Below are 15,310 nucleotides of genomic sequence, written 5' to 3' on the forward strand. Positions count from 1 at the left end.
ATATTATTTGTTATATTTTTATTATTCATTATTTTCACTTGACTCGCATAAATAATTTTGTTCGAAGAACATTTTATGCAGTTGTACTTCGCAGCACTTCACTTGCAATTTGCAATTTCTAGTTTTTATACTCATATTAATTGAAATATTATTATTGTTATTATTTTGTCATCGTGATTCCTATCACAATTTTATCCAAATTGCTTGACATTTTTACCACTTTTTTCAAATAATTTGACAAATTTTATTCTATTGTAGGCCTATATACCTTTCTATGCATTTTATATTAATTATTATTTGGATCAAGCCGTAGGACTAGGCCTAGAGTTGTTTGTCAGCTGTTGTTTGCTTCCTTCACTATTGTATATAGGCCTAAGTGAAAAGTAGGCCCTATATTAGTAAAAATAAATAAAATAAAATAAATCAAAATCAAATGTCAAATATTCATAAGTATTAGTTTTGATTGAGACTTGACATCAATGAAGCTGTCTGACATGAATAGTCATAGAACATTTTCCAGGAAAAATTAATGTGATACGACCCTCCATTATGGAGTTACTGTACGAATTTTTAAATAACATGAGGTCAAGAATTTAGCCTCAAAGCTTATCTTATTTTTGTCAGTTACGCACCACTGAGTTGGGAAGTTCCCTCTTTCCAAGAGGGGATGCAAATGCTTTGTGAAAATGAGTACACGGCGTTACTCATTTTCACAAAGAAATACACACAACTGGTTAGCTAACAATATGCAAATGTTACATGAACACTTGGGAAGGAAGTGCAATCACTTTCTGTTGCCTAGCAAACGTCTGTACTGTAGCGTGTGGGGGGGGGGGGGGGCTGGCCTACTGATGTACTGTGTAGCGGGGGATGATGAGGCATAATAAGACTAGGATTATCCTAGGCCTAAGTAGTCAGTGCAATTATATATGATAGAAAGTACACTTTCGAAAGAAATAAATTAAAATAAGAAAAAAAAAATAACAATAATTCAATTGCAGACGTACCTTGTTTAAGTATTATACAATGCTAACAATGCGGCTCTTGCAGCGCTAGCTAGGCAAGGCATCCATGTGCAAAGCAGTGGTGTTTGTTTATCCATTAAAAAAAGAAAGCCGGGAGTCGTGTCACCAAAACGGGAGCGTTGGCATATATGAATTCTGTGCACCTTTTTTCCTAGCGATTATCTTTTCAAGTTTGAGCTAGTTTTTGATGTATCACCTGCACGATTGAAATAATTTTACAGTATGCTGAAATTTTCAAAACTCACCAAGTGCAAATTTCCAAAGAACTCTCCATCGTAGTTGAATTAACCAGGTCTGGTAAAATTATTATATGGTGGTGGTGTGATTTTATTAATTATCAATTATATGTATAAGCATCAGGAAAATGAATTTTACTTGTAAGAACTTTTCTATGAGTGACAATATAAGAATCTTGTATCTTCTTCCTTTCACAGGGCCAGCACAACGTCCTGAGTTATATGAGGTAAGGAATGAGCAAAAAATGTCATTTAATTTAATATTAGTACAGATTTCAAGATTATTTTTGTAATAAGTCAGTATCTTGACAATACATGTTTTTGCCATGGTACTTGGTGGGTACTCTTTTCATTACTTTCTATGAAAGGCCTTGTAGAGTCTATCTATCGTTGTGTTTATACAACATGCTTAACATGAAAGCAGTGTTATGTCGTTGATGGTATTTTCACTACCCAAGGCAAGCTTCCTAACTTCGCCATTTATACAACACGCCATTACGAGTGTTACACACCGAAAGTATTGTATGGTGTAATCATATTTGGATACAGTGTCAAACCAAATATGCAATCCTACTTCTACTGAATTTGCGTGGTTTGAAAGAGGGAGTGGATTGTTAACTGTTGATCGATTGTGTTAATTCAATTTCATGTTTAAAGAAAATCAACAAAGAGGCCTAAAAAGTAAGGTCTATCACAGAAATATACATTGAAAATAAAATTACAGTTACGCAAAAAGAATGAGTTCAAGAACAATAAAACCAACAAAGTAGATAAATACTGTTAAAGAAAATACAAGAAAATCAATAAAATTCTGTTACACATTTCAAATACACCGCTATACCAGTAACGATTTTATCAATTGTTGATTGTTCTAAATACATCAAGCGATACTTCTATATTTTACCTGGTTTTACCGACTCGACCGAATAAACTATTTTTCTTGTTATTAGCAACCTGTCAAGTTGAATAATCACAGTGCGCCTGAGGAAAGAAGTAGGCACGAACCATTCCTAGGGTATCCACCGCGTAGGGTATCCACTGCGTAGGGTATCCACCGCGTAGGGTATCCACTGCGTAGGGTATCCACCGCGTAGGGTATCCGCCGCGTACGATCTTTGCGTGTATGCTGTAACCATGGCTGTAAATTGTGATTGTTACAGATGGTTACAGCATGGAGGTATTAATAATACCTCCATGGTTACAGCATGCACGCAAAGATCGTACGCGGCGGATACCCTACGCGGTGGATACCCTACGCGGCGCTATTTACACAATCTTTTGTTACTTTTTCGCCAGTGACGTCATGGTAAAATCGTATATAATCGCCTATAACTTCATAAAAAATAGCCAAATAATGATTTTAAGGTTGATTCTATTATTAATGGCATATCAAAAATCCACTCTAGAACAAAAAATCATTTTGCTAGTTCTCTTTTAATGATGTGTTGTATACAGTATAAGCGGGCCCTATGAGGAATGTGATGGTGAGACTGTAGCCTACTATCTTCCATCTGACCTTCGGCCCTTGGGAAGATTGTAGGCTACGGTCCAACATCACCTTGTAGCAATTAGATTTCACCATTCCCCGTTATGAGCAGTCAATATTTGTATCATATAATTTCTATGAAATTGAATCTCTTGTATGTTGTAGGAGGTGAAGTTGTACAGGAATGCAAGGGAGCGAGAGAGGCATGACAACTCTGCAGAACTTTTTGCTGTTATTAACACAATGCAGTATTTAGAGAAAGCCTATATCAAGGATGCTGTCTCACCGAAAGAGTAATTATTATTATTAATACTAAAATGATCATCATCATTATCATCTTTATCATTATTAACATCATCTTTATCATTATTAACATCATCATCTTCATAGTCAACATCATGATCATAATGTTATGTTTTCATTATTATAGAAACTGTCACGCCTATAGAGTAATTATTATTATTATTAATTATCATCGTCTTTATCATCAGTATCATCATCATTGTTATATCATTATCATCATCATCACCATTACCACCACTACTATCATCACATCATCATCATAGTTATTATTGTTTTCATTATCATATTGTAGAAACTGTCTCACCTAAAGATTAATTATTATTTTTAATATTATCATTATCTTTGTCATAAATATCATCATCATTGTTATCATCATTATCACCATCATCATCAACACTACCATCATCAACTCATCATCACAGTTATTATTGTTTTCATTATTATAGTAATTATTTTTATTATCATGTCACGAAAGTCTAGTGGAAGCTGCCTTTTATGTGCCTGCGAGTTAGACAACTGAACAAAGTACAATATACAAATTACAAAACAATTTAAAATAACAACAATTTATTAAACACTTAACCCACACAACGTAGGTACCATTCGCACTGTAGAAGAGGCGCAACTCATCTACCAATAATCTATGAATGGATTTAACAAAATGAAGCCATGGCATAATAAGGAAAAGGTTCTCATGAGTATACTTGCAAGTAAACGGCCAGACACGCTTCCCACACTGAATAATCCCAAAGGTAGACACGTACAACTCCGCTCGTCTATGTTCACACAAGTCGCTTCCTCTGACATGAACGACCTCAGACGCGTACAGCTCCGCTCGTCATGTTCACAAAGTTGCTTCCTCTGACATGAACGACCTCAGACACGTACAGCCTCCGCCCATCTGGTATACACGTTTGAACAGACTTGGCTGAAGGAAGCGACGATACACAACACGGCATCCACAGTCGTCTCGATACTCAACCAACACTGGTCTAGACAATCAAGCCTATCCATAAAGCCTTTAAATAAAACAATCCATAATTCCACAGAGCGTGCCCCATTTACAAACACATGGTTAAACAACCCCCATCTTATATATCACAATACATGAATAAATGGACCTATACCGATATAATTATCAATACTCAAAAAAATTAGGCCAAGCATAGCAATATTTAATTGTACAGTTTTACTCACCGTCACAACGGCTAACCAGGAATAAATTGTTTCAGTGTATTACCAAGGAAGGCCACTGTTAGCCTCGGCTAACTCCCAAACGGATTCCACAACCGTTGAGACTAAAATTTTACCACCACTGTGGTTACTACTGGCACACACATGTCCGGCTGCCTACCTGCAGTACACTGAAACAAAACCCTCACTAGCATCACATAACACCGTACCAAGACCAATTTGCATATTAGTCGACTCATCTGCACCAAGTAAGTTTACAATAAACAAGTATGGAATGCCAAGGATGCCTTTAGGGACACCAAAATTGCTGGTTTTCATGACACATCATATATCAATATCAAAGCCATTTATTCAGATTAAGATTACTTTACTGTTATAACACACACGAAAAGGTAATACTGTATGAACTTCTTCTTTCTACTTGCGAAACACACATAATGAAAGACATTAAACAAATTGCACTAAATAAGTTACATACCTAATACTAATGAAAATAACAGTAAAGTAGACATAAATATACAGGTACTTAACAGAGTTTAATTAGAGATGTATGAAGAGGTAGAGTTTATAATATCACTATCTGTGTATCCCCCTAAATTGTTTCAAAATTATTTTTAAAAAATGGAGGAGGAATATATTAATCAATTTCAATATTTTTTCTGAGAATGCCATTTCCTGCCATCTAGAGGTGCCATAATGAAAAAGTTTCTTGGCCTTTGCCCCAACCATGGTGGGATTGAGGTTGTCTACATTCTCCATTTATGAAAGCCCCTCCCCTAGGCCCCTTCTATTTCAAATTCCTGGATCTGCGACTGATAATATTTTAAGATAAAGAGCTGTTTATTATACTCTCAGAAAGCGGGCTATCATTGGTGTATCATTTTACGAGACTTTGGAAGATTAGAGTGATTATTGATGTATTTTTCATATATGTATGTCCTTAGCCACCAAACCATATCTTCACTTTTAAAAATATACCTTTTATTTTTATCAGGTATACTGCTGCTTGCTCTAAACTACTAGTGCAATACAAGGCTGCCTTCAAGCAGGTTCAGTCAGATGAATTTAAGACTATCGATGAGTTCATGAAAAAGTATAAGGTAAGTGCTATTCTAAAGTGAAATAAAATGATTATCTGAACTTGGCATGCCAAGGCAAGCCTTCCTTTAAAACAATGAAGATGAGGATTACTAAGGCCTAATCATGCCTACCAAGTCACAGTAACTGTTCTCAAGACCTAATCATGCCTACCAAGCCCTAGTCATCCTCAACAAGTCCTCATCACATCCTACAAAGCCCCAGACATCTCATCCACAAGACTCAATCATGTTTACCAAGCCCTAGTCATTCTCCACAAGTCATAGTCATGCCTACCAAGCCCCAGACATCATCCACAAGACTTTATCATGTTTACCAAGCCCTATGTCATTTTCCACAAGTCCTAATCACGCCTACCAAGCCCAGACATCATCCACAAGACTTAATCATGTTTACCAAGCCTTAGTCATCCTTCACAATATCAAATCATGCCAACCAAACCTCAATGATCCTTCGCAAGACCTAATCATGCCTACCATGTCCCAGATATCCCCCACAAGGCCCACTCATGCCTATCAAGTCCATTTAACTCTCGTCAAGACCCAATCATGCCTATCAAAAACCAATCATCTTCTATAGACCTAATCATTCCTACCAAGCCCCAAACATCTTCTACAAGACCTAATTATGCCTATAAAACCCCATTCCCAACCCACTCCTAAACCTATTCCCAAGACCTAATAATGACTAGAAAAACCCAATCCCTTCATAAATACCTAATCATGCCTTGTAAGCGAGAATCACTTCCCCATGACCCAAATTATTCCTATGCCCAATCATCTTCACCAATCTTTCTAGTAAAATTAAGCCAAGTAGACTTAAAGCTGACCACAACTCCACTGCAATATTAGCAGATGACGTCATCATAACACGTTGTTATTAATGATTTATTAGCAGATGACGTCATCATAACACGTTGTTATTAATGATTTATTAGCAGATGACGTCATCATAACACGTTGTTATTAATGATTTATTAGCAGATGACGTCATCATAACACATTGTTATTAATGATTTATTAGCAGATGACGTCATCATAACACGTTGTTATTAATGATTTATTAGCAGATGACGTCATCATAACACGTTGTTATTAATGATTTATTAGCAGATGACGTCATCATAACACGTTGTTATTAATGATTTATTAGCAGATCACGTCATCATAACACGTTGTTATTAATGATTTATTAGCAGATGACGTCATCATAACACGTTGTTATTAATGGTTTTTCTTCCAGATGGACTGCCCGGCAGCTCTTGAAAGGATTAGAGAGGATCGACCAATTACAATAAGAGATGATAAAGAGAATACTAGTGAATGCATTGCTCATATTGTGTCGGTGCGTATACATAACATGGACAAATTTAGACAGAAAATCGTGTTATATATATACAAAAATATATTCATATGATAACAGTAACAATTATGACACTAAAAATAACAATATAAAATATTTATCAGTTAATATTGTTTTATATTTTTAAATTGTTCACTTGCAGAACAAACATAACAATTGTTCTAGGATAGGCCTAATTTTTTACTGCAATATGCATAATACTGTATATGAATTAAAGATTATCTTTAAAATAAAATTGATGTTAAAATATTAAAATGTTATAACAAATATGGAATTATCAAAGGGTGGGTCATGTACGATTCTTCCAACGGGTGGTTTTGTCTGGGTTGTAATCCCATATGGTAGATTAAGCTGTCACCTACTCAAGGCTCGTCCACGTTGATAACTTTCAGAGGCTTCATCACCAGCTATTGTCGGTCCACTGCTGGACAAATGTTTCAGGATGTCGACGCCAAATCAATCTTTTTCTCTTGCTGCGTTGCACCATTTTACTCTTCCCCAAAAAATATCGATCTCATCTCTTAATCTTTTACGTTGTTTTCCCTTGTTCGTTTTGCCATCCATGGTCTGTTACTGTTTGTATTTGTTTGTATTTGTTTGTATTTGCTGTACTCCTGCTGACTACAAGTTCAACAACCAGAATGAAAACCACTGAGCCAAACCGCATTTTTACCATTATTGTTATTAATATTACTAATATTAATTTTAATATTATTTTATTTATTTGTATTCATTCCACTCCCCCCACTAGCTTGGCTAGGCCTTTCTACTACTGCCGTCAGTGTGTAGCTATTTTTTATGGGTCGATAAAACCATGGAGGAAATACATTTCCTCCATGATAAAACATGGGTACTGTACAATATCTTGATAATAGTTAGCCTAGCCCTACCATCTTCAGCGTAAGGCACCGTATTTTTTTACATTAAATGTGGAATACCCTGGCTCTACTACTTGGCTAGTGGTAAGCCCTAGGTTGTGTCGTCAGTTTCTGTGGTTGTTTTTTATGGGACTATGGGACTATCAATGCATAGGTCTACGTATGTAGGGACGACGGTAGAGCCTAATATACTTTTTTGCGATAATTTAATTACAATCCCCTGACGAACACTGATAAACTGGCCTTAACATAGCCAAATTAGAGGCTTTCGTCGAGCTCGAGTTCTTATTATATTCCATACACTGTAGTTTTGCCACTTGCACTATTTCATACCCTCTTCGCAGCCACTGTTTGGTTCCCGAGACGTCTTTTTGGTAACTGCGCATGCTTGACATGGCTTGATAACGTCACTTTTTCAATGTACATGCTCACTGGTTGTCTAGCATTTCCAAGCGCATGCTCACTGTGTTTTTTATAAATAATTCACGGACGTTATTCGGTAACAGCGCATGCGCATTGCTTAGTTTGGAATTCACATTTCTTCGTAGTAAAAGCTACCGCTACATACAGTTTCTTAATGACTATTTCCTCTTGATCGTTACAGCCCAAAGGTGCGGCGCAAAAATGATTTGAGAGTTGACAGTGACGGGAGGAGGCTAACAATTTAACTATCTCAATGTTGCCGTCTTCTCATCTAGGGAGAAGAAACCTAAAATATATAATGTACAATTTATATAATAGAACCATAGCAGTACTATTTTATTTTATTAATTTGCAATTTATTTAACCAGGATAAAATCACATTCAATGACAAAAGCACTACAAAGAGAAAATAAACTACATTGTTATTAACAGTGGTCCCCATATCACTATGATATTTAGTCTTATACTTGTATGTATCTTACTTGTATTTTTGGGCCGTCATAAAGCACAAATGCTTATATGGCCCACCTTTATTTCAAGTAATGGTACTCATCCGTGGTGATGTAAATGTTTCTGGTACCGTGTGCAAAGTCTATAACTTGTTTCATTTAATTCTGTACTTTTAAGCCTGGTTCTCACAAGAGCCCTAGTATCGGGAGCTAACCGTTAGCGCTAACCGTTACCACCTGTGTGAGAACGCCCGATCGGTTAGTGCTAACCGTTAGTGGTATCAATCGCTATCGGTTAGCACGTTGAGCGCGTTTCTATCATCAACCAATCACACGTATGCATTTACAATTTCCAGTTTCTTATTGGCCAGTTATTCGATCATCATATTCTTGGTATCCGGATCGGGATCTTCTCGACTGGGCGCACTCCAGCTAACGGTTAGCAGGATCCGGATCCTGCTAACCGTTAGCTGCCGTGTGAGAACATAGCCTTTAAGAGATGGCACAAACTATACATGGTCATTTTTGCTGTGAGACCTTTAAGTAAGTTTATAAAAAAAAAAAATCTATTCTGCAACATCAGTAAGGGGCTACGCTAAGTCACTGATTAGGATGTGTGCATCGTCAGTCAGCACTGCTTGAGTCATGGTCACCTCAGCCTAAAGCGCGTCCTACCCTAAATACAACTAATGGATGTTCCTTCCAAAATTCATTTAGTCCAGATATAAACGTATTTTATTGAGGGTGTATTCACCATCTCATCAGGGAGTTCATTCCACGCTTTAACTGTTCTTTGTTGTTTTTGTATCATTTTTTTTTTTTTTTTTGTAGCTATTCATCACTGTGATGGACAAGTTGAGGTTGGATATGAAAGCGGTTGATGAGATTGAGCCTGAGTTACGAGAGCTGAATGATACCATGAACCGAATGAGCTCCCTACCAGCTGATTATGACGGAAAGGAGAAAGTCGCTAAATGGTAAGTACGGTACAGCACTGTGGTAAGCACAGACACAGATTTTTAAAATTATTTTATTATTATTGTTTTTACTATGATCATAATTATATTTGTTATTACTGTATATTGTTATTGATATAAATATTTAAATTGTTTTATATTAGTATTATCATAAGTGTCATTATTATTATTATTATTATTATTATTATTATTATTATTATTATTATTATTATAAGTAATGGCGGGTACAATTAAGGATATAGTATTATCCAGCACTGGAATCGTTACTTCTTCTGTTAACCTAGTGGTTAAGGGTCAACCCCCACCCTTGAATTACAATACACCATTCAAGCTCAAAATCGGCTAAATCATAGACCCATCAAATACAAATGTAGCATTTTATAATTCTTGCATCACAAATCCTCTGTACAGTAATGTTATTATATTGACCTTTAAAGGGTCAGCACTCCTTAGCATATATAATTGATCTAGCTCTCAAGGAAAAAAAATATTTCTTCCCTGATAAAAAGAACTCTGGCTACGCTACTCATTTCACCTAGCTTTAAAATCTTTAAGGCAATGAGCTTAATTCTATGGTTTGACTGCAGGGCACTGTGACAGTGATTTTGTTGTGCCATTTGTAAGGTCAGCTTTGTTTCGTTTTCGTTTCTTTTATTTATTTGACCTTTATAAAATAATACAGAAAAATATCCGGGAGCAGCTTAAGAAAATAAATCACTATAATTCTTTCAAGTCAGCTGCCACCTGAACCCTTTATCCAGACTAAGATAAGATAACATTTATTGTCTAATGAAACAACTGGAAATTTGTTTTCCTCTGGCAATACAAGACACTAGGCAAGATTAAAGTGAAAACACAATTTTGATAAAAATATTTAAAAGGTCATGCGGATATCTAGAATCGATCAATTAAAAAGATAATAATGAAATTGATTAAAAAAATTTATTAAAAAACAATCCGAACTCGTACCATTTGAAATTTCATTTGACAAAAAACATAGCCACATCATGGCTATATATTGGCATACAACAGTTTTTCATCAAAGAATATGTGATTGCCTTGACAGAGCTTAAGAACTGTTTATATTTCATCGTTTGTCTTCATTAGGGTTTATCTCTTCTAAATATACTTACTTGGACATTCAGTGCGCTGTTAGTAGATTAGGATGCCTACTTTCTTACAAGAGAATATTTATCCCTGTACCAAACCCACAACCCACTCAGTCCGATTTTAGAGATGCCTGGTGGTGGTATGTTACTCCAAAACGCTGCGGCGTTTTCCATTCAGATTCTGAACCTTGTGGCGAAGATTTCAAACCACTCGTTGACCATTCTTGACCGGCCATGCTAAGATACACCAGCTTGCACTGTTGACAGTCTGTAAAGTGGCTTGTGTTATATTTCAGTCCTAGGTGCGAGTATTTCAAAAACACAAATAAGAATACGGTGTGTGTATAATGAGGCTGCTTTTCATCAATAATAATTGTAACATCATGTCACGTAAAACTAAATAATTATACTACAGTAGTGGTCCTGTAATACACAACCCTAGGAACTATGCATGTAGTGGTAGGAACATTACTCTGCTATGGTCCTAATGATTTGTAGATCCCACATAATCAAACTATGCATGGGGTTAAATAATAATAATAATAATGATAAAGCATACTTATTTTTTTTAAAGTTCATCGGGGGAGGGCGGAATAAAAATAAAAATAAAATTTTGTTTTCTTAATTAGCAAATATTTTTGCCAAAAACATCCAGATGGAGGAAAAAAATAAAATTTTATTGGTGAATGTAACATAGGATGGTTAAATGCTTCAAATTTATATAATGAGGAAGAAATATACATATTTTATCTGTAGAGATTTCAAGGCAGCGGAGGGCATAATAAAAATAAAGAAAATTTTTGTTTCTGAAATTTCCACTTTTTCGTCCCGGTGGGTGCGCTAATTGGCCAAAAAATCATCAATATTTGCAGTCGGCAGGTTCGCTAAACCAGGTATAAAAAAAGTCTCGCCTAATATAAATAACGATATTAATGATTACAATTGTAATAAAGATGGTGATATTAATAATAATATTAATAAATTGAAAAAAAATAAAATAAAAATGTGTGCATATTATTTGTTATTTCTAACTTTCAACTAGAAACTGCGATAATAATATCTAAAAATACCTTAGATTATATTTTCGCTGATTCTCATCATTTTGTTTTATTATGCACATTATAATTTCTTTTAATTTTACTTTTATTTTGACACTCAAATGCTCAATAAAACTAGAATTACATCAAGTTGTGAAATTATTTCTCCTTGATTACCATATATGGAAATTTAATCTCCAGGAAATAGTAAAATCCTTAAATAGCGCCCTCTATATGTTGCTATGTATGATCTTTGTTGTCCCTGGCAAATATTTGCGGTTTGTCTTCTTTGTATGGTCCTTACTTTGTGTTTGTTCACGGTTTACTTGTATAATTCAAACAAAGTGTTAATAATTGAAGTGAAACAGGAACTGACTCTTTCAATTTTTTTTTACAAGTAGTTGTAGTATTATCCAACACTTGCAAATGTCCAGTTATTAAGGTTTATCACTTGTACTTCTAATTTTAGAATTAAAACTAATGGGAAACATTTTTTGGTAATCAGAAAGTAATCGTGACAACGTACTATAATACACTATACATATTTCTAAATAATATTTTGACCGTTATTGTTAGATTTATTGTGTGGTTTCTAAAGATTTCCACTCTAGTTTTTTTTCAATTGTTTGCTGAAAACTGAGTTAAATTTCTGTTTCTTTTTTTTTTTAACTGTATAGGCTGAAAACCATGGGCAGTATGAGGGCATCGGATGAGTTAGATAGCGAACAGATTCGCCAAATTCTCTATGATCTTGAGTCGGCATACAACATGTTCATCCGTGGGCTTCAGTCCAAGTAGGCTGTCATGTGGAAGATGTAGCTGATCAGGATTTTTTTTTTATAAGAAATGGTCGGCACAGTTTAAATGGAGCTGTGGCTTAGTGGCCCCCTCACATTTCAAAAGTTGTTAGTTCGGTCCTGTAAAGCAGCAGCAATTTTTCTCAAAGCTTGACTCCAGACGAGTCATGTGATCGCTGATTGGATTTATCTTTTAATTTTTTTTTTCGTTTGGGGAATTTTTACTTCCAGTGCCTAGTGCAATCACCCTTGCATATATTTTTTTTTCATCTTTAACATTTATATTAATTCCAGCATTATTGGAAGATAAATCTTATGTATATTATAATATAATGTATAATAAAATCAATCTGCATACAACTGTGTTTCGTCCTTTACGGACCCATCAGTGCAGCTCAGATTTTTGAGATTGAATATTAGCTATGAAACAAGCAAGCCTGTAACAAGGTAGTTTCAAAGCATTCATTGTACGGTCCTAAGAGTGCTCAAACTACATAAAGTTATTATCTAAAAAATATTTATGTAATCACTGGTAATTTAAAATCATTTTTCATATCATGTATATAAGAATAGATTCATTTTGTATTGAATTGAAATAGCATGTAAGGTCATCAACACAATATATTAAACTGTTCTTAAATAGGTGTTCATAGATAAGTGCTATGATATGTGACGTATTAGAAAAGAGTATGGAATTCTATGCTATTTGGTATTTGTAAGACGCGAGACGGCATGCATTAACAAGTCTCTAGTCCTATAAGCAAATTCAATGGAATGTTGAAATAAGATACGAGTTTATGAACGAACTTATGATCAAACGGATATTGAGTTAGATTTCATAAAGGGTGTAGTTGCATAGAACATGAAAAATAGTGCAGAGTCTATAATTATAGTCCTACAATGTAAGCTTCTGTGTTATTAAAGAATAGATTTAAGTACAGTATTTGATAATTATTCTGATTGTATTATTGTGGTCGTATTAGCAACAAATCGTTTGATCCCCATTGGCAAAAACTTTGCTGGAGGCTCTTTGAGTCTCATAATCACTGTGTGAAACATTCCAAATGTACTCAAACCAGCAACATCAAATTCTCCAACGATTACCGTATTACCGATCTTATTCTTCAACGTAAGACCTACATTGTTGGCCTAATAAACATGGATTTCATCGGCGATTAGAAATTACCATGCAACTAGACTTTTTTCTGACCTTGCCATTAGTCGTTTTTTGCCCTTGTGATGGTTAAACAGTCTGTTGTTGCTTCTTCATCATCTTATTCCATCATAGGACTAAGAATGATTTAATTCGTATCTCCGTCATAGTCACTCGCCGCTTTAATAACACACTACTACGACACCATTTATTTTACAAATCAATCGAGGGAGTAGTTGCCTTATATTATCACTATGATGAGAATTATGAAAATCATCCTGATTCAAAGTACATTTGACCTCCTGTATGTGCTATCTTCTCTGGATTCAATAATATTATATAGAAGTATCTAACTTATAACTTATTGGTGGACCAAGAATTCATATTGCTATAAATTAAGTAGAGCAGGTGGTTAAGATGAATTCGAGTTAACTCGGCCCAAGTCAACTCAAAATTCTCTGCCCCCATGTCAACTCTCGAGTTGACCTGTTTAAGTTACGATGCTTGTCTTGGTTTCAATTCCAGTAAAACCATGATTTTTTCTCTACTAAACAAATTACTGTACGTGGCAAGTCACTTGCTCTTTGGTACGAATTAAATGAAATTAATTAAATAAATAAAATTGCCATACGAGACATATAAAGAGAATGAAATTTAACACACTGTTTATTATTTACCTATTAGGAAGAATGTTCCGAAGGTGTCCCCTTACGTGGCTCTACTTTGCACTGATACTAGACATCATCATTATTTTTCGCTGTCGCTTCTTTTGAATCATGGTTCATGTTTGTTTAAACATTATGGAGGTTTCCCAGCCTTACGAAAACGATAACGAATACGACTACTTCATTATCATTATCGTCATTCGTGTCTAAAACATTCTGAATGACGAGCTGAATGTGATCCTTAGTTTATGAATCGGCTACGTTGTGGCAGGTATGCTACTGTTAGGGGAAGGTGTGTTTAGAAATTTGATGACGTAACCGTATTCGTAAGCTTGTAAAAACTCCGTATTACGAAAATAGTATGCAACTAGAGGTCTCCCTCTAATGAAAGGCTCCTCTAATTAAAGACCCTCCAATTTAAGATCGCCTCCAATTTAAGACCACATTTCTGTAGCTCCAAATAAACGTTTATCTTTTATTTTTATAAGAATATATATATTTTTTTCTAATTGAAGACCATTAAAACCCCAGTCCAAAAAGTGGTCTTTTATATATAATATTTTGTTTTCCTTCTTGGCTCCTTTCATAGTGCCTTTCTTTCTATCCCATTTCAGACATTTGTCGTTCCATTTTCCTTTTTTCTGGATCTATCATCTTTGTCCTTTTACATCTCAACTGTTACTGAACCTGTCGTATCTTTATTGAACATTGTATATTTTTAAATATATTTTGTTTTAAATCTTTGCTACACTGTTTGCGTGTGATAGAATTGACATATTAATGTATTAAGATAAATTCCATGAAATTAATTTGAGTGTTGGATGAATGTGGTTAAACCGTGACTTGGGAATAACAATCGGTAATGAAGTAGTTCTTTTATTAGTTGAAATATCTTTTTAATAAATTTATTGTATATTTGTGTTTGCTTTATTTAAAATACTGTTTTACTAATTTTGGTTTTTAATTATCTGTAAATCTTGATTTTTTTTGACGATTTTCACTAATAATGATTAAATAATAATAAGATGTTGCATTAATGTTAAAGTAGTTTGTTTCTGCTCGTGAAAAAATGAGTCCCGATAACAGTGGTGTATCTAAGACTCTTGAAATGGGTGGCG

At 34.8% G+C, this 15,310-nt stretch overlaps 1 protein-coding gene across 1 annotated transcript in view; it reads left to right on the forward strand.

The window, feature by feature from the left end:
* The window catches only part of LOC117122712 (vacuolar protein sorting-associated protein 28 homolog), a 14,391-nt gene extending 1,074 nt beyond the window's left edge, over nucleotides 1-13,317 (forward strand). Inside the window, exons 2-7 of the mRNA XM_033268409.1 lie at nucleotides 1,460-1,488; nucleotides 2,913-3,040; nucleotides 5,239-5,344; nucleotides 6,585-6,686; nucleotides 9,286-9,431; nucleotides 12,255-13,317. Coding sequence (XP_033124300.1) covers nucleotides 1,460-1,488; nucleotides 2,913-3,040; nucleotides 5,239-5,344; nucleotides 6,585-6,686; nucleotides 9,286-9,431; nucleotides 12,255-12,375 — 632 coding nt within the window. The 3' untranslated portion in view covers nucleotides 12,376-13,317. The remainder of the gene's footprint in view (nucleotides 1-1,459; nucleotides 1,489-2,912; nucleotides 3,041-5,238; nucleotides 5,345-6,584; nucleotides 6,687-9,285; nucleotides 9,432-12,254) is intronic.
* Nucleotides 13,318-15,310: the final 1,993 nt, after the last annotated feature.

The sequence above is a fragment of the Anneissia japonica genome, unplaced genomic scaffold, assembly GCF_011630105.1.
Source record: "Anneissia japonica isolate Jap-2015-1 unplaced genomic scaffold, ASM1163010v1 scaffold287978_len313048_cov192, whole genome shotgun sequence".
Classification (NCBI taxonomy): Eukaryota; Metazoa; Echinodermata; class Crinoidea; order Comatulida; family Comatulidae; genus Anneissia; species Anneissia japonica.